This window comes from Apteryx rowi, unplaced genomic scaffold (assembly GCF_003343035.1).
Source record: "Apteryx rowi isolate R43461 unplaced genomic scaffold, aptRow1 scaffold_22, whole genome shotgun sequence".
NCBI lineage: Eukaryota > Metazoa > Chordata > Aves > Apterygiformes > Apterygidae > Apteryx > Apteryx rowi.
This window is the reverse complement of record NW_020448530.1, coordinates 3611430-3630471: the sequence shown is the minus strand read 5'-3', so window position 1 is coordinate 3630471 and position 19042 is coordinate 3611430. Positions and strand designations below refer to the sequence as shown.

Here is a 19042-nt window from a genome sequence, read left to right as displayed (position 1 = left end):
GATCTGCTGCTTTTTTCCCAGAGTAACAAGGCCAAATCCTGTCTACTGCTACACTGCCTGAATTGTTCTGTTCTCTCTTGTCTCCCACTGATTGCAGCAGGGATATTAACAGCATCAGCACTTTAACCCCCTGCTACGGAGTGAAATTCTTCCCCGTATAAAGTTCATGAAAAAGCTATGGACCATTTTGGTGGAACTTAAATGTTCCCAGCAGACAGTTTGCAGGAGATTTCTGGGTTCACAGGCATTTTGTACGCTCTTTGCCAAAACTCTCTGTAGAGGCCAGTGAGAGTGGTTCAACCCAGTATGTGATTTGCTTAATGAAAGACACTTTTCCGGAAGATTTTGGCAGACACAACCAGTTCAATTGCCAGGCGGTATTCATGTGATTACAAATGTGACTGATCACATTAGGTATTTAATAAATCCCTCCAAAAAGATCACAGCTACTGTGTGGCTCTGAAGAAATTAATGCTGTGATGCAGATTACTGTGTTTGCTATGTACTGGACTATTGATACAATCTCTACAATTGTGGACAAATACCTTCCTCGAACTGCCTAGTAGTCAATGACAACTATTAATTTTATATAAAACCATGACTGCTTGTAACTAACTTTTCAGCTACGCATCATTGCAAAATAGCTTTCTTTTTATTTTAGGGCCACATTCTAACATTAAATATATCAAAGAATTATTTAAAAAATATCCTTAGATGTCTTCTCCCAGCTGGTATGAAATGATGAGACTCCACTGACTTTCACAGATCTATGGCGATTTATATGTGCTGAGGGCCTGGCCTGAGAATCTAAGGACAATATTTGGCTTGAAATATCAGAAAAGTGAGATGCTGTCCTTACATAAAACCCATGAGCGAGCCTTTGGCACTGTTTCTTCTTTTGACATTTCAGCAGATGCAATATCACATACAGTTATGATAAAACACATTAAAGCAAGAATGGTCTAACTGAGCTGTACCTGTTTGGATAAAAATTGTTTTCCTTGTGGTGTGGCACAACTTGCACTCTAGATCTTCCTGTAATTTATTGAACAGAACTTTAAAAATGAGTAAGTGTCCACTGGCCAAATCCCCATGCTCATTTCAGTGTATTGCAGGAAAGCAATCACAGAGGCCTCTCTTTTCTGCTCTCAGGAGGAGGGTTTCTGTCTGCAAAAAACATGAAATGAAAGAACTGAATATATCACTTTAAAAGAATATATAATTGATTAGGCCTAATGCCTCAGCACAGCTGTAGTCAAGGTGCTTTGCTGAGTGAAAAATCATAGTTATTAGTGCTGGTTTTCATCCAGAAAAAGTGACATAAAATAAGCATATTTAGAACTGGGATGCATGGAGAGTATTTTTGTAGTTTAAATGTTTTCATTTTCCTAGCTAACTTGTAGGGACTAGGCTTGCAAAATTATTAAAGTGTGCTTTATAAATGCTGAGCAAAATTCCACTTCCAGCTGCACTGCTTTTAATTCCTTCTAAATGATTGATGGCTTCCTGTTGGTGATGTCTTCAGTACTGTGTAATTTAATTGTACCAGATAGCGTGTGCTAAGGGGCCAGTTGTGCTCTCAGTTACACTACTGTTTCTCCAGAATAACTCTGAATTAAATCCAGCTGTCTTTCTAACCTTATTCTCTGAAACTCATAACCTCTCAGGGCAGATCTACACTTGAGTTTGTGGCTCCTATTTTAACCTGAGTTAATTTATTGACGGTTGCCTTATTGCCAACTCCATTTGGAGCCATGCCTCTGGAATCCCATCAACAGCTTGAAAACCTCTCTCTGTGCTCATCATTTAAAATTTCTGGGTCTTGGTTTTGGAGTCTTGGTAGAAAAGCATTTCCAAGCTTTTTTTCTCTGTATCCAGGAAAAATTAATTTCAGAACCTCAAAGATATTTAAGTATCATTTATTTCATTGTGGTTAAATATCCTAGATATTTTGTGGATCCTGGTCTCGCCTTTTGAGAAACAAAGGCTGAAATTCCCGTCATTTCAGGAGCTGAGTCTCTTGCAAGACTCCCAATCAAATTGTTAGTGCCAGCAACTCACATGAGCAAGTACAATTGTGACTAAAGAGAAACTTCTTCCTGAACATAATTTGAGATTTTCAACATGTGGTCTGTGGTCCCCAAAGTAATTTGTGGATTAACTTTGAAGAGTTTCTTAAGAAAAAAAAAAGTTAACAGGCTTAAATTTACCAGGAACGGGGTTCACATCTCCACTGGACAAAACATAAAATCTTGAAAACTGCTTGTTCACAATCAAAAATCTCTGTGAAACAAGAAGGTCTTTAGCCAGCTGGTGTTCCTTTGACATGATGCCTCCTGACAAATTAAAACCAGCAAGGGCTTGATTAACAAAGACACTCAGTTCCCATAGGAGTAGTTGGGCACTTCTATGTAGAGACCTGCTCCACCATGCTACAAAGTCCCTGCTGAGCTGTGTTTCCCTCCCTTCACAGCCCTTTATCCCCGTCAACCCAAACTTTTGACATCCACCTTTGCATTAAAGAGGACTTGTTCACTTTCCTTGTCTGCTTGCACTTATCAGCTTACTGCAATGGCATGTGTTATTAAACACTGCTCCTTGCTTGTACAATACAATCCTGGATGAGTGAATGCTCTCATTGTTGGGAGCCCAGTAGAGATCATAGAATCATCTTAACATCACACAGACTTATTGGATTTCATCGTAATGCCAACAAGCTGTCCCTGTTACCACAAACCCTGCCTAGGAATCACTAATGACTTATGACTACAGGCAGGAAGAGCAGCTTTGGGAGCATTCAATTGTAATCTGAAAGACTGTGAAAGAGAAACCTCAATTACCAAAATTAATTGTGGGCCTCTTGGCATTGGCTTAGGAAGCCATGTCCTTCATGGGGTTTACCCTTGTAACAAGGACTTTCCATACTCAAGAGTTGCTGAATAAAGTTATTTGGGGGTAAAGCTTGAGAAGGCAAAGAGCTGGTCAGCATAAGCCAAGCACCAGCACTTGGGTAAGGATATGCAGGTGGTACCTTTCAGTGAATAGAAGGCCAGAATGTGCCACTTGTAGAGCCTTGGCCACTGCATTTCACATTAGTATCTCTGTATCATTCAATAATTTGTATTTAACTAAAGCATCTTCCTGAAAGGTCTCCAGTCTCAATCTAAAGACACGAAAAGATGGAGAGTAATCTACCTTTTTGTTACTAGTACTATTGAACACTCCTAGCTGTTGAATGGTGGGTGATGTTCCAGATAACAGGTTATGTTTGTTTTGGTGATGGACTGTTCCTGTACCACTTGTCCTGTTGTACTGAGAGCTGCCCTGAATCAGTGCCTTGACATCTCAGGCCTCTCCAGGTCTTTACAGAAACAGAGACTTATTCTGTGGCGTTCTGGAGCCAACTTCTTCCTCTACGCTCTGCCTTGCCTCTGATTGCTCAGACCATGGTACAGCACAGCATTGCTCTCTGATGGGTCCGCTACACACTCCACCCTCCAGATAGAATACTCAACACAGATGTCTGAATATATCCACCAGTGGGTTTAAAGGAATCATGCTGCCTCTATTACACTCAGAAAATCTGCCCAGTGCAGCTTAGACAGAAGTTTGGTACCTCCTTTAACTTCCCATGTAAGAACCTGGTGATGTTAAGGGTACGAACACAGCTGTGACTGCATGTGGTCTTGCCATATCATGCATAGATACAAAACATTTCAGCTGAACTTAATCCAAACAGGTGAAACCCCACTTTGCACCAGAACAGCCCAGCACAGCTGCAGGGGGTGATTGTACAGCTGATGCCCCTCTATTCACAGTCTGCAACAATAGTTATTTAGCATTATGCTACTGCCTGCACAGAAAATTCTTTTGTAAAGGTAACCTATACAGCACTGAGAGTTCTGCCCTAATCAGTTTGCTATTGATAGCTCAAGAAAGCTGAAGTCACTCCAACTTTACTGTGTGGGGCCCTACATGATTGCCCAAGGTCACAAGAAACCAAAAGCAAAGAAACATAATCATCCTTCTGTATTATAGTTTGGGACACGTAATTGATTTACATCTCTTTGGTTGATTCTGCTGTGAATGACAATTTGAGCAGAGTGTGACTTCAAATGAGCAAGGGACCCTTCTCACCTACCAAGGAGATGGCACTAGCCAAAGGCACTGAGCAGTCACCTAAAGGAACTGGGAGATGTGGCTACAACTTCACTCAGCAAAAGCTGCTTCCCTGTCATGTTGCCAGCGTTTATGAAGCTGTTAGGGAAGGAGAAGTAGTACAAGGCGTACGTGGGGGGGGGGCTTTATTAGACATAAGAGACCTGCTGCCCCTTGCATACTTCAGACAGCATGGGGACCACCTGTGCATTTTAGATGAGTAAGTCCTACCCCAGTCAGTATTTGTCTATATTTATGAACCCACATCTGCATGCATTACTAAAATCAGGGCATTTACCATACCCTGAGTTTTTGTTCTTTGGGACTTCTGTATCACAAGACAGGCATATGAATTYATAAAATGCCCTCTGTGCTGTGATAAGTACCTGAGCAAATTCGCTTCCTCCTTTTTCATGGAGAATATTGATACATAAGTGAGGAATATATGCACTTCCCTTTCCTCTCTGTCAGCCCTACTTGCCTTTTCTCCTGCTGTCCCATTCACCTTCTGCTCCTGTCCAGGGTGGTCACACCACAGCTCAGAAGCAATGTTTTGAGATAAAGAGTCAATCATCTTTCTTTTCTCCTTCATACATCTTCTTTTCTTCTCTATTTGATGCAGGAACTGTCTAGGTAATTCTTTGGCCTGTTATGCAAGAAGTCTGATTAGATGATCTTTAATGAACCTCTCCAGCCTGTGAAAAATAATCTGTACTTGGTACAATCCTATTTGCTGAAATGCAAGTGAGTCAGCAGAGATGTCATGTCTGCTGTACATAGACAAGGAGACCTGGCTACTGGGAGATAAAGGCTAAGTAAAAACATTTCTATAGAAACACGTACCCGTGTGTCTAGATTATACRCCGTCTTCTTTAAATCCTGCAACGCCCTCTGCATGAACTCAAATGCATGGCAGTCAACACAGGGACGACCTGGAAAAAGGGACAGTAAAAAGGCATCACTGTCACAGCTTTCAGTCTTGAGCGTGGCAATACAAAGAGGAAATACTCAGAGATCTTGCACTGCTGAAAGAAAACCCATTCTACCAGGCACCCACACATGCATGTGTACAAAGTTAGGGCTGTCTGTGGACAAAGCCATATCTATCCCTGTGCAAGTGCTCACTTCATGTAGGAAGACAAGCAGAAGCGCATTAACATTTTGCTACGTGTGCTCTTCTGAACACAGGCCAGGCTTGATTCTGCCAGGTGCTGTGTGCCTTCAACCCCCAGCCTCTTGCCTTAAAATTAAAATCCTCAGCTCCTCATACATGAGTTAGATCTCAACCTATACTCTGAAAATAGCAGTTTGCAGTGGTTCAGAAATCAGAGAGGCAGATCTGTTTTTACAGGAGCCCTTACAGAACAGCTTGGCAAGGGACAGAGCCAGATCTGTATTTGCTTCCTTTCACCTGCTGCTGTATTTTCTCTCTGCCAGGAACGCAAAGCGTCCCACTGTCTCTGCAGCTGGTGCCGGCGTGTGTGCACAGAGGGGCAGGGCAGGGAAAAGGCAGRGAAGAGGAGGAGGAGGAAAGGACTTGACAACCAAAATGCCTCACTTCTATCTTTGGCCTGAGCATTCCTGCTCTGCCAAGATTCGCCCTGCACTGATCTCACTCCCTGTCGTTCAGTCACAGAGTTAATGAAGTGTGGGTTTTCAAGGGAAGAAATTGCAGATACTGGAGGAGATGCATGGGGAACGGAAGGAGAGAAAATGTTACACTGATCACAGAGCACCCCTGATGGGGGGAAGTGCTAAAATCATTGTCATAACGCAGCCACTTGTGCTGCTCTGACAGAGCAAAGTGGGTGCAAAGCTGCTGCTCAGATAGCTAAGGAGCTCCCTGGTGCCAGAGGGCTCCTGGGCGGTGTTGCAGGACCCCATTCCTGGCTCCCTGCTGGGCGGCAGGCATTTCTGAGCTGGGCCTGATGGAAGGGAACAGCCAGCGTACTTCTGGCTCCATCACTCCCCAGCAGGCCTCTTCGGAGCTGTGACCTGTCCAGGAGGCATTTCTCCCTCACTCAGCCTCCTCCATCTCTCCTCCACACAGCTCACATCTCAGGCAGATTCAAAAGTCAAGCTAGGGATTTCATCCCAGGATGTGGGGAAATGCAAGGTCCCCACCTCCATAAGAACAGCAGCACTTGCTAAGAGCCTCTCTCCAGGCCTGAGATGAGTAGTGACAGGGTGGCTTTGAGCATGTTTTTAAAGACACTCAAAAAATACCATTTTCAGTATTTCAGTAGTCTAATTGTTTTCACTTCAGAGCATAGAATAGAGCCCTGAGAAAGAAACCTGCATCCTTGATGTGCTATCAGCAAATCTGTCATTCCCTTGGCACTGTGGCCTGCTCCCTCCTGCTGCCGTGGTCTTCTTGGAAAGCACCCTGCCCTGGCTCCACCTCAGGAAAGTGCCGCATACCCTGAAGTGCTTGTCACCAAAATGTTCTCAAAATCAGAACTTGTAGGAGAAAAACCCAACTAAAGGTCACAAATGAACGTCTCCCGCCCCGGCAATGTGGAGAAAGTGTCTTTGAGGAAAGCGATGAATTTCATAGTCAAACACTGAGTGCAACCCAGGAAGCCTTCCCAAGCTCTCACGAAGGCCATGGCTCTGCAGGAACATTCACTGGCATTTATGCTGGCCAAGCATGCCAATATGGACAGGAAGATACTAGTGGAATGGCACAACCATGCCAAGTGATTATTGCACTTCTGCTATCCCCGTGAAAGGAGCTGCTCAAACATCAGAGCAGCTTCTGCAGCAAAATGGTGGTGGCACTGAGGGTATCTGCCCATGCAGATCTGTGGGTTCTGGATCAGACCACACAACTTACATTAGCACAGAGCAACTTGAATGCAGTTCCCCAAATAAAATAGATTAGGCAAGAAGTAAGATTTCCCTACTCCCCAAAAAGTCTATAGCTACAGTCACATTAATTTACCCATTGCTTCCTGAATCCACATAAACTTTTGGCATCTACAACCTCCTGTGGCAATGAGTTCCACAGCTCAGCTATTCATTGTGCAAACAAAATACTGATTTTGTCTGCTCTGAATTTATCATCTTCTGGTTTCATTTGCTGCCTCCGCTTTTTGCACTGGAAGATACAGTTATTCTATATTCACTATTTTTGTTCCACTTATGACTTTGCTGATCTCTATCACTCCCTGCCCCAGGTGTCTATTTTCCAGAGTGAAGAGTATTAGGCCTGTCTAGCTCCCTTACTCATCCTCCCTTAATGCTCTCAGTACTTTCTGTAGGATGCTCCTGGACATTTCCCCAAAGTAACTATGTCTAAGGGTCTGGTTTCACAAAGGGGTTAAACAAATCTAAGTGTGTGTGGCTGTCGATAGGAGCAGTCCCACCCTCCCTTCTGCCCTTGGCTACGTGTTCCCACACCTTCCCTTGTTCACACTGTGGCTGACCATGCTGTTGCTTGGTCAGTTGATCACTGATTTTTTTTTTTTTCCAGAGCAGCTCCCTGGACTGGCTGAATGTACAAGTCTTAGGGCCAGGACAAGAAATGGGGCAAGGACAGGAGGACAGGGTTTGGGGAGGGGAAGGGCACAGGCAGCATAAACGTACATCAGCTTACAGCAATCATGAAATCAAACCTAAAGTCACATCATAGCAAAGTACAGCAAAGTGCTATTAATTCCTTGCTGACAGCTGGGAACAGGCTATCATTCATAGGGAGACTTAACAGGTTTGTGGATTAACATAATGAGAATTATCAAGAGTCAGCTATAATTCTTTAAATGGATCCTGTCAGCATGAAGACTGTATGTGTCTGTTTGGGGAGAAGTGGGGGAGGAGAGCTTAAAATACGCTTCTTGGCCACATTCTTCGTGAAGAACTGGAACTGTAAACACTGTGGAAGTCTAATTTACTTTCCCTCACATGCTCACTGCATTTATTCTTTGTATTTCATGCACCTTGGCTAATGAAACCAGACTGATCAGCTTCTGTTCTTCAAACTCCACATTTCAGCTTTTGCAGTGGGTTATTTGGGTTCTAAATGCAATGGGAGGTTGGAGAAATTACTTAATTTTTTTAGCAGATTGCACTGAACTTTAAAGAAAATCCTCTGCAAACATTTGTAACACCATTTTTTACTTGAACAGTCTTTTGCAAATGCAAAATGCTTGTGTATATAGTACAAGGACTTGATGAATCACTGCTAATTAGCGTTATTCATAATAGGCTAGGCATGGCTCTTTGATCTGCTTGTAAGCAAAGTGGAGAGTAGGAGATGGTACCCCAAGCCAGATACCACTGCCACCCCATGGGGCAGTATCTTTCTGTAACACAGAGAACCGTGACTCCCTCACACCTCTCCACTGTGACTCCTGCATCTCCCACACTTGCACTTACCTTTCCTATAACCAGCAAGGACAAAACACCACAGAACTGAGCATACTGGGTCAGTAAATGCCTCTCTTCTCCCTTATCCTTAGCAAAACCAGAATTATTATGGTCAATGTACATGTCTCTCCTGCTAGAACCTGCACTACAGCCTCCCTTCTCTCCCTGGGTCATTTAGGATCATACAGACACCAGCTTACCTGGGCTGACAGTATGGACTTAAGCACCTGCAATATGGAAGGTGCACATATGTGTTGCTGTTGCACTTCCCCCCAAATGGGCCAGTACTATCAGCTCCTTGGTGAGAAATAGTCAGTGGAGCTGTCTTGTAGGACAAGATGTAAGAATGTCTATACTAGATCAAATTGAAGGTCTCTCTGGCCCACTGTCTTGCCTTCCACGAGCTACATACCTCATAGTAAATAACCTGTGCCCAGGAGCCTTCCCAGGCTTTCAGAAGAGCTGGCATGGAACAGTTCATCTCTGTGAGAATAAACTCTTGGCCTTCCAGATAGGCAAATGGCCTCCTGTCATGGGCAGAACTGTGCCAGGGACCATTCTAGCCATTTACAATCATGTTCCCATGCCAGGGAACAGCCCTGGGCACTGTGTACTTTCCTGGTATAGATATGACCTCCATTGCCCCCAACAGATGCCCACAAAAGTGCACAAGAACATGGCAAACATGTAGGGATGCATCCCTAGAAGACCCTCCCAGGCCTCAGCAATATGTGGCTTACAGAGTTCCCAAGCCAGAGGAGGTGCCTCTGTATCTAACAGCCCTTTCTGACACTTTTCTTTCTTGAATTTACCTAATCAGTTCTGTGATCCCATGTAAACTTTTAGCATCCACAGTGTCCTAGAAGCCCCACAAGTTAACTATCAGAAATAGTACTAATGGGCAGAGGAAAGCACTTGGAGTAGTTAGCAGCAAGGCAGCACTCTCAACAACCGGCTAATTAGGGGCATCCTGGGTTCCTTGTTGCCTTAAAACTCAGTCCCTGCAGCAGCACAAAACAATCATGATCAGCTGGGAGCCTTCCTCTTGGCCTGGTTTCAGACAGAAATAACTTTCTAGCATTCGTAGAAATGCTAGCAGGATAAARCTTCCAGCCTCCATTATTCAGGACAGAGCAGCCCTTCTCCTCAAAAGCACTCAGACCTGCCATCAAATCCTCATTCTCACATGCAAGAGCAAGACAAACCAAGGAATCTTTCTCAAGGGTTCTTCAGGGGACTCAGTAACCTGGCCACGGGATATAAAAAAGATCAAATAACACCTTGAGACTGGGGTGAGAGTCTGTGGCCAAGATACTGTTCTACAGATAAAATAGGAGTTTCCACTACACAAGTGGAATGAGGAACCACTCTATACTTTTTCCCCCAAATGTTTATTTCATTGACCTACCTCTGCTAACAAAGACACACAAAGGGCACATACAATTTATTTCTCAATCACCATTTTCTCTTTGAGAAGACAAAATGGACTACTTGCCACAAAAATTATTCAAGTTAATTAATGCACACCTGTAAAACAGACACAGAACAGAGATGAGTGCGATACGAGAACTAGAATGGCACAGAACCCAAATTTAGCACTGTCCCAATAACAAAAAAAGAAGAGAATGGAAAAAGAAGCCAATTCAGAATTCAAGTCCTGTATAGGTAGCCATAGGCTTGTTTAAAAAATAGTAATACTATTCTGGAAGAATAATATGCAGTGACTAAATCAGACTTTGGATTAAGGATTTTGGTGGTCATGTAAAAAGACTGCTGTGATACAAAATAAGTATCACTAGTAACTAGAGGTTGGTTTGTATGCAGTTACCTTCCTTTTTTTTCTCTCCAGAGGCTATTTTACATTTCTAATGAGTGGATACTTCACTTGTCCTCATCAAAACACCCTGACAACATTGACTCCTTCTCCTAATATCTTTGTACTATTGCCTCATTTCAGAGCTAGAAAAGTTGAACTAGAGACTTGCTCAAAATCACAGAGGAAGTTAATACAGAGCTGTGATCTGAATTCAAGAACTCCCAGCTCCAAGGACTGTGCCCAACCCAATTTGTCATATTTTGTTATTTTGCTTTGCAGAGTAGCAGCATGATTTCAGAAATCTGTATATGGTTTACAGATACGCTGTTTGGGTCAATTTCCCCTGTGTCAATCCGTAGTAGTTACAAGAAAGTTGAACTTGACCTTTTGTTCCAACCAAATACCAAAATACACGAAATGCAATGCCCTAGCAGAAATAAACATGATTTTCCTTCTAMCAATACCCAATTTAGCAAGGACTTTGTATGTATAGTGGCAAATCTGGAGACACAGCTCTCGAGAACCAGAACAAAAAGATCTACAACCAAAGAGTTTTCAAATAAGCTCAGATGAAAATTACCGTATGCTGTTATTATTTTTTCYTAAGTAACTACTAATTCTTTGCTTGCTTGCTGTTTCTATAAGTGCTGTTTTCATGTGGTTTGCTGACAGGTTACAAAGTCATCATTACACCCTTGCATTTGAGGCAATGCAGTATCACCCTGGAGCTTAAGATCTGTGTGGATGAGGTGGGTTAACTGAAGGAAAGAAAGCAAGACGCGGTGCAGTGGGAAGGAATGAGTGTAGCACGGCAGGATACATACTTTCTGCTGGAATGACACTCCCAGAGTCCTGGCTGGCCCCAGCAAGCCTCACGCTTAGTAGGCCAACCACCGAAATGAACGGGATCACCACACGCATCACGCTCCAGACAGAYGGCAACGCCATTACTCTCATCAATAATTCAAGCTGTCTTCTCAGCCTGAAATGAGGAGAAATAGTGAAAATCTGCTGCTTGCTCCCAGCACACTCCGTTCCCCCAGGGAAGCAGACAAGACATGACAGGCACAGATCCACACGTACACACAAACCCACATGCACACATCATGGCGGCAGCATGCCATGAACTTGGAGATGCAATGCACCCCAAGGGCCAGTTTGCCAAGTACCTGATCTTTCTCTTCGCTTATGTGACAGACCCTTGGAAATAGCTGCAGCAAGCAGGCAAGACTCAACGCAGCCACACTGAGCATGCGTCCCCTCTTGCATCTCCCCCTTCCCTGATTAGGGTCATTGCCATGGAGATTCACTATAGCAACACTGAAAAATTGGAGCTGCCAAGTGGAGGAGAAGATTTAAAGGGACCGCAATGATGGTTGCTGCTTTACTCATGCATTGCCTCTGCTCCCAGAAGGCCACTTCCTCTCCTTGGTGAACACTGGTTGCTGCAATCCGAATAAGAGGGTCTTAGGAAATGTTTGCATTTGTTTCTTTTATTCCCCAAAGGACTGTGCTGAAATATGCAGCGCCCATCCTTTGCTTTAGCTGTAATTTACTTAAAGTGAAATTCTGTTCCAGGAGGTTTCAAATGAAATGAAAACTCAGAAGTTTGCTTGGAAGAAAAAAGACCTGCCACTGACCTCTTGCTCTCTGTGTCGAACCCCATTAAAGGCTTAGTGCAACTCTGAAAATAATGTATCCTTGTGGAAAACAGCAACGCACAGGAGCCAGTTGGGAATATAAGTCCTGCACAGCATCATGCTAGGTAGTCATGATAACAGCCCAGTCAAAACTGATGCACTGCAAAATTGTTGGGTCAAGGATTATTCAGTATTTCAGTAGTCACCTGGATAATGAATAAGCAGAGGGGTCATTTACAGTGGTTGTAATGCCAGCCTGGGAGGTTATAAGCAATGCTGGGGGAGGAGACTAGAATTCTAAATCATACAGACAAGTTGAAAAAAAGGTCTAAAAACAGAATAAAATTTGATAAAGGGGAGAACAAGGTGCTACACTTCCTCAGGAATAATCAACGGTACATATACAGAATGGGGAACAGCAGCTTACGTGGCACTTCTGTAAAGGAGCTAGAGAATCACAAGCTGAAATAAGTCTACAATATTGTGTGGTTGCCAAAAAAGGCAATTATACTGGGATGTACAAAAAGGAGTGCAAGAGCTTAGACTCTATTCAGCACAAGGTCTTACCTGCAGTACTGCATCTAGTTTTGGTCACTGCGGTACAAGAATGCTATGAAGAACTAAGAGAGACCCCAACAACAGCAGAAATGATCAGAGGTTTAGAAATCATGCTCTCCAAAAACAGTTGAAAGAACTGAAGTTATATAATGTAAAGAAGAGAAGGGGACATGAATTTTTTTCAAAGACATAAAAGGCTGTTGCATAGAAACTATCGTTACGTGCATCTCTGATGAATCAGACAAGAAGTAACAGGTTAAATTGCATCAAGAAAGAACCACCAAAGCCCCTGGAAAACTTCCATTTCTCCTTTCTCAGTTACCAGGGCAAAGGCAACTTCTTCTGATCTAAACAAGTAAGATGGCTGGAGAGCATTCCCATTTTGGAATGGGTCACTGATAAAGGAATTCAGAGACTTCTGGCCAAAGGGCAGCTACCAGGCCCACAGCTTTGTAATCCTCATTTAAATAACTACTTTACAGTCTTGTAGATGAGTTGAGAGGTGACAGGCTGCTGCACTATAGACATTTTAGCACATAAAGAGAAGAAACTGCATTGGGTTTTTTTCTGACAGTCTTCTCAGGCCCTGAGCAAGACTGAAAATCCAACTACTCTATAGTTATTTTGTTCTTCATGCCATGAGATAATGATTCACTGTTGTTTGATGGCTCAGTATCTTCTTTAAACAGTAAGGTAGAGGTTTGGTGATGGAAAAAAATCTCCCTCATGAAATGACAAATTTGCTGTTGGCAGCATTGTTTGACAAGTTCTCCATCTTAGAGCTTCCTGGAAAACCCTTCAAGAATCCAACCACARGCTGAACCCTGGTCAGCCAATGAAGGTTCAATACACTGCAGCTGTCCCAATGAGGTCCATGCAAGAAAGGCATGTGGCTCAAAACAGGGAGCATGATAGAAACTCAACACCGAGATCCCCTTTAGTGCAGGAACTATTCAACTCCAAGAGGCCTCTTACACCATAGTGTAGGATGTGGGAAAGGATCCAGGCTAAAAATCTTTCACAGTTTACCAAAAATCAACAACTGAAGCCAAGTGTAACAGGCATCTTTAAACCCCTCCTAAAGGCTAGAATGCTTTCTGATATATAGGAAAGGCTGTTGTCAGGCTATTGTGAAATGAAGGTCAGTTGTAGGCTTTCCTGGTTTGTATTTAAGGATTGCATTGCCCTGCAGCAAAACTAGCAACTGAGCACTGTGCCGGCTGTGGGGTAAATTACACCATAGGCAAGGGCTTTGTGTAGTTTGTATACATACAGCCTCAATGCCATGGACAGTAAAGCTGAACTATTTGCCCTGCCTATTTGCCCTACTACTACCAGTCTTGTCGCTGTCGAGGAAGATATAAGCAAGTAATTTCTCCTTGCTTGAGAGTTGTAGTACATTTAATTTTTCTCAGGTATCTATTATTTTTTTAGGAGCTGGGGGTTTTGGCACATTATTCTGTGGCTGCCAAAACCAGAGCAACAGAAGGTGCAGGCAGTTCTCCTCTGAACAGCCTGTATGTGCATACTGAAAGGGGAGGGGGGGGAGATCTCATGGTGTTTAAGAAAAGCTATTGACTTCTAGGACATGGTTCAACCCTCCATGGTTAAAACTCTCCATTTTACATTGTATATAAACCAAACCATACTTTGAATGTGCAATATACCAGCTGTTGAATGCATTTAAACATTGTTCAGTTCCCCCTTCAATGCAAGACTGAACTGTGCATTAGTTATATTCAGTGCTGTTGGCTGAAACCAGACACTTTTCACAGTCTGGATGCTTTTTTACAGTGTAGACCTAGTTGAGGAAGAATGCAAGAGCTGCTCAGGCAAGAAACCATGTGTATCAAATTTACTGCATGGGTGATTTGAATGGCTGCTCTTTGACTGGGGAAGAGAAATAACCAATGATACCCAGAGGTTTGAAAGTCCACTCAAAGCCTTGACTATACACATTCACAAGTGCTTGTAACTTCGATTTTTGTCCCAAAGTTTGTGTCTCTCCCTAGCCCTCTATATTGAACTGAAGAGTTTCAGAGTGAAACAGTTACTTAGGCCTTTCTCAGTCGGTCATAATTTTATGTTGTGGTTGATAGGTGAATTGATATAACCTTATTAAACCTGATATCACTGGGAACTTAAAAGTCAGTCTGGATTTATGCAAAGGAATATGCCAAGTTTCACCATGCACTGTGCAGAAGCCACAAAAAATGACAAATTTTGTTGGTATTGTTTGCTTAAATGACTGTTGGTTTGCTTAAAAGTTAGCCCAGATTTGAAATAAAAATGCACTTTACATTAGCAAATCTTTCCATCAATTTGGACTAGACACAATTCTGTTATACAGACAAACTCCTACACTTCCTGCTCATTTCTTAGAACAGCTCCCTAGATAAATAACCTTATGTACATCAAATTGGCATGCATTAAAAATTCCTTGCACTTCAAGCTAAATAAAAGCTGTGTTTTGCCTCTACTTTCTAGCTAACAATCAACACAAGACCCAAATTCCTGTAATGCAACAATTCACACTTAACAGTGCAAAAAATCTGTTGTATTTTCACCACCCCAATTATGTGATTYCTTCATTTCTGTCAGTGATACCTAATGGTTTTTGCATAGCCAAATGTTCTATGGAGTTTAGGAATAAAATACAAGATTAAGTGTAAAAATAAAGTTCTAATCTCAAAGAGCTAAATGAAAATAGCATCAATGCTTAAAAAAGTCTAACAATTATATGTAGCTCATATGTTTGCCAGAGCACAAACATTAATTATAAAGTGCAGCTATTAATGAGCACACTCAGAGCATTCAGATCCCCCCACTCAAAACCAAGAATTTCAGTACCGACCTCCCTTGGAACCTTGTCCTACATACCCTATGGAATGGTCTAACTTGCATAACCAGTCAGCAGTCTTTCCACTTGATTTGAACTCTCAAAGAAGAGTGAAGCTATATAAAGTATAATGAGAGGGTTTTCAGTGCTGTTTCATTTTCAGACTCTATTGACAAACAGAACTTAAATGAKCGGGAAAGTGCAGGATCACATACTTTGATTTAAACAGCAAAAGGCGCTCAAGGCTAATGAAGACAAACTGATATGCTATGTAGGTTTTCAGCAAGTACATGGTTCAGAGCAGAAATCAAACAATGACAAAAATCTGATCCTGGAAACTACAGGATCAACTTTTGGGAAACACACCTTGGTATGGGCTATCTCAAAAGTATCCAGAGAGATCCCATTTGTCATATCTATCACAGACCCAGCCTCACAGTGAAGACTAATGTAAATATAAAATTATTATTGTCAAACTCTTCCTCCTGTAGGTCTGCAGCCTTGACTACCAGGAAAGACAAGCAAAGGCAGATCAACATAAGAAATAGAACATATGCAGATAACAGAATATATGCAGATTTTTTTTTCTTTTCTCATGGCCTCCACACCTGGAACTCTTTTTCTCATGTTTTAAACTACTTTTTAAAATTCAAGCACTAAGAGGCCACAAAAATACTGTTTCTGCCATTCCCCATCTCTACGAAGCTCAAGGCAGAAAAGCAAGCTGGAATAAGAAGGTTAAGGAATATCTCCATGGAGATCAAACTGAAAACCTGGATCCATTTTGTATCCGTCTGTTATATAAAAACAAATATTATATTTGAAACTAGAGCAACAGGCAAGTATATTTTACATTGATTTTTATTTAATAAGTTCACAACAGCTGAAGGTGTGATGGCCAACTTCCAGTGCTATTAACATGACAAGATTTTTGCCCCAAACAGCTTTCAGTGCAGTCACAAAGCAAGAGACCACTACAAAATGCAGTATAGGGAATAAAACAGGACAAGGTGTACGGAAGGAAGGCCACATGCATATTCTGATGGCCCTGTTAAATACAACAGTTTGAATTTAACAGGGACCTTTGGGTATTAAGAAAAAAAATGCACTTCTTGTAGGAGGCACAGTTAAGGATGACTGGAAGAGAAAGTCAGCCTGTTTGTACAAACCCTTTCTAGCCCTTGCACTTCCTCTTTTCATGTTAAAAATATGCCAGGCTTGCAGAGGGCAGAGAAAATACTGTGTGTGAAGATGAGGAGCGACAAGAGGCAAAACAGTGCCAGGAGCTTCAAAGACATAAGAACATACAGTTTTCCCAGCTCAGTACCACGAGCACAACAACATACAATCGTCCTCTGACTTTTTTGACATGCACAAGTGTGCTACTAAGGAGTGCACTGCTGTAAGATTTCATTATGGCACAGGAGCGATGATCAGCACATCCAATGGTCAGCGCAGCCAGGCAGCCAGGGCAGCGGCTTGACCAAAAGCCAAGGCAGAAGCAGAAGCAAGGAGTGAAAGCTTAGGCACAGTAGTCTTCTTCCTCCGGACAGGACTGATTTTGTACACTACATAGGAGACCCAAATTCTGAGTAATTGCATAGCTCCTTCTTGGGCACAGTGAAGCTTACTGGCAGTAGGCATGTGAAGGGGTTCGCTGTCCCATTTCTTTCCCTTCATAAAGGAGTGCTTTCTCCTGCCTGTGGAGCGGTCTCTGCACTGGGCCACAGAAGCAGGCCCCCTGGCCTGCCATCAGGCAATGGGGATACCCAGAATTCAGAGGCTTTGTAAAGGTGTTTGCTTCTAAGGGATTAGGAGTGGCTTTCTGAAGCACAGGAAAAGGCTTGCTTTATAAATCTGGGAAGAGCCTGATTTCTACACATAAGAACAACTGTACCAGATCACACCAAAGGTCCTTCAAAGGCCAGCGTCTTGTCCTTGGCGGTGACTAATAGGAAAGGTCTAGGGAGAAGTATAAAACCAGGGCAGCTACAATCTTCCTACATTATTAGCCTGCAGTRACTTGTGTTTCAGGGACCTCCTGAAACAAAGCCGATGTTTTTATACTTAACAGTTTGAAATAGATTTTTCAGGCATGAGTCTGAACAGCTGGCTTTTAACCCCATGTAAATTTTTAGCACCAGCAACATCCTGCAATGAGGAGGTTCAGAGTTTGAACACGCAGTAGGTGAAGAGTCTCATCATCCTATTTGCTCTAAACTTGCCTCCAGCTGATACACACCAGTTCTTGTTTGGGAGAGGACAGCAAACAATCATCCTGTGGTCACTCATGGTTTTATAAACTTCCATCATCTCCTTGTTCAGTCACCTCTTTTTCAGACTGAAGACTCTCAGTCTGTTCTTTGCACATTACTTTGGATTATCCTAGTTGCTTTTGTCTGCAGTTTGTCTAGTTCTACCATAGTCTTTTCCTCTATAAAAATGGTGTAGACTCTTGTCACTATGTCACACTAAACCTGAGCATACAATCTTCAAAAGTTTCTCTTCATTTGCCCAGAACAGATATTCTGGTTGCTGATCTACAATTCCCACACCTCCCAGCAATCCATTTTTAGAATTCATGCCATATTAGCCATCTTCCACTCTCCTGCTGTTATGGTGGTTTTAAACAAGAGGTGACAGTGAGCAGTCATTCAACTAAAGAAAAACAGGTAAGGTGGACTCTAAAGGAGCATAAAGCAAGTCCTAGTGGAAATTCCTGGTTCTGATGGATCTTCTGCAGGCAGGAAGGAATCTCTAATTTTTTAGATGCTGAACAAGAGAATGAGAGAAGCTATTCCCCTTTCCCCATTTACTCCCCTCCTTGATCTCCTTGCTGCTTTCTCTTGGGCTGACAGCTATGTCCTGTGTCTCACTAACCCAGTTCTGGCAGTGAGAATCAGAAGGTAGGGTGTGTAGCAAAATGACTGAAGGAAAACATTTCCACACTGTCAGATTTTCTTTTGTTCAAGCAGATGTCTGTGCAGACACCAAGAAAAAAATTCATCAAAACCTACAGGTGTTTCCAGTTGTGCCAGAACATCTTATTATTCAGCCGCTGGCAAAAGCAGCAGTTGACCATGGCTGGGTTCCTGTCCACACCCATAACAAGCTGGTGAGTCTTCAGCAACCTGACGGACAGTTCACTGATGAACTCAGCTTTGTGAGCAGAGCTTTCACCACCTGCACTCTTCTGGGACACCTTCCACATTCTGCAGTGGGAACCTTGACTTCTCAAGTAAAAAAAGTCCCCACACAAGGTCACTGGGCAGGAACTGAGACAATAGTGTTGCTCGGCACCCTGTTCACTCACTCCACTGTTAAGCGGGAGGGCCACACACTGATCCTGCAGTACAACTGCTGACCTGAGCAGTATCAGCCCCACCATCCAGGCTTGCAGTGACCACACACAGAGTCATCAGGATTGGGGGGGGGGGGGCAGGGGTTTACCAAGAAATCCCTGAGTCTGGAAAGAAGGCAGTGCCAGACTGGAAGGGGGAATGGAAGTTGCAGTGGAAAGAACAGCCAAGCTAGAACAAGAAGGGAAAACCCAACTGCAGCAATAGTCAAGAAGCTCTGAGAAGCCATTCCGCTACAACCAGGATTGGGCTGAAGCCATCCAAAGGAGGCCTTGCTCCAAGAAGTCTACGAAACCCCCGTGGG

General features: G+C 42.9%; 1 protein-coding gene across 1 annotated transcript; it reads right to left on the bottom strand.

Annotated features, from left to right (window-relative positions):
• Positions 1 to 748: 748 nt before the first annotated feature.
• Positions 749 to 18590, bottom strand: LOC112965517. Its single transcript, XM_026064552.1, is given in 6 exon segments — positions 749 to 1167; positions 5002 to 5090; positions 11167 to 11324; positions 11512 to 11549; positions 11551 to 11662; positions 18397 to 18590. Coding segments are annotated over 6 exon segments (657 nt in total). The 3' UTR covers positions 749 to 1101.
• Positions 18591 to 19042: the final 452 nt, after the last annotated feature.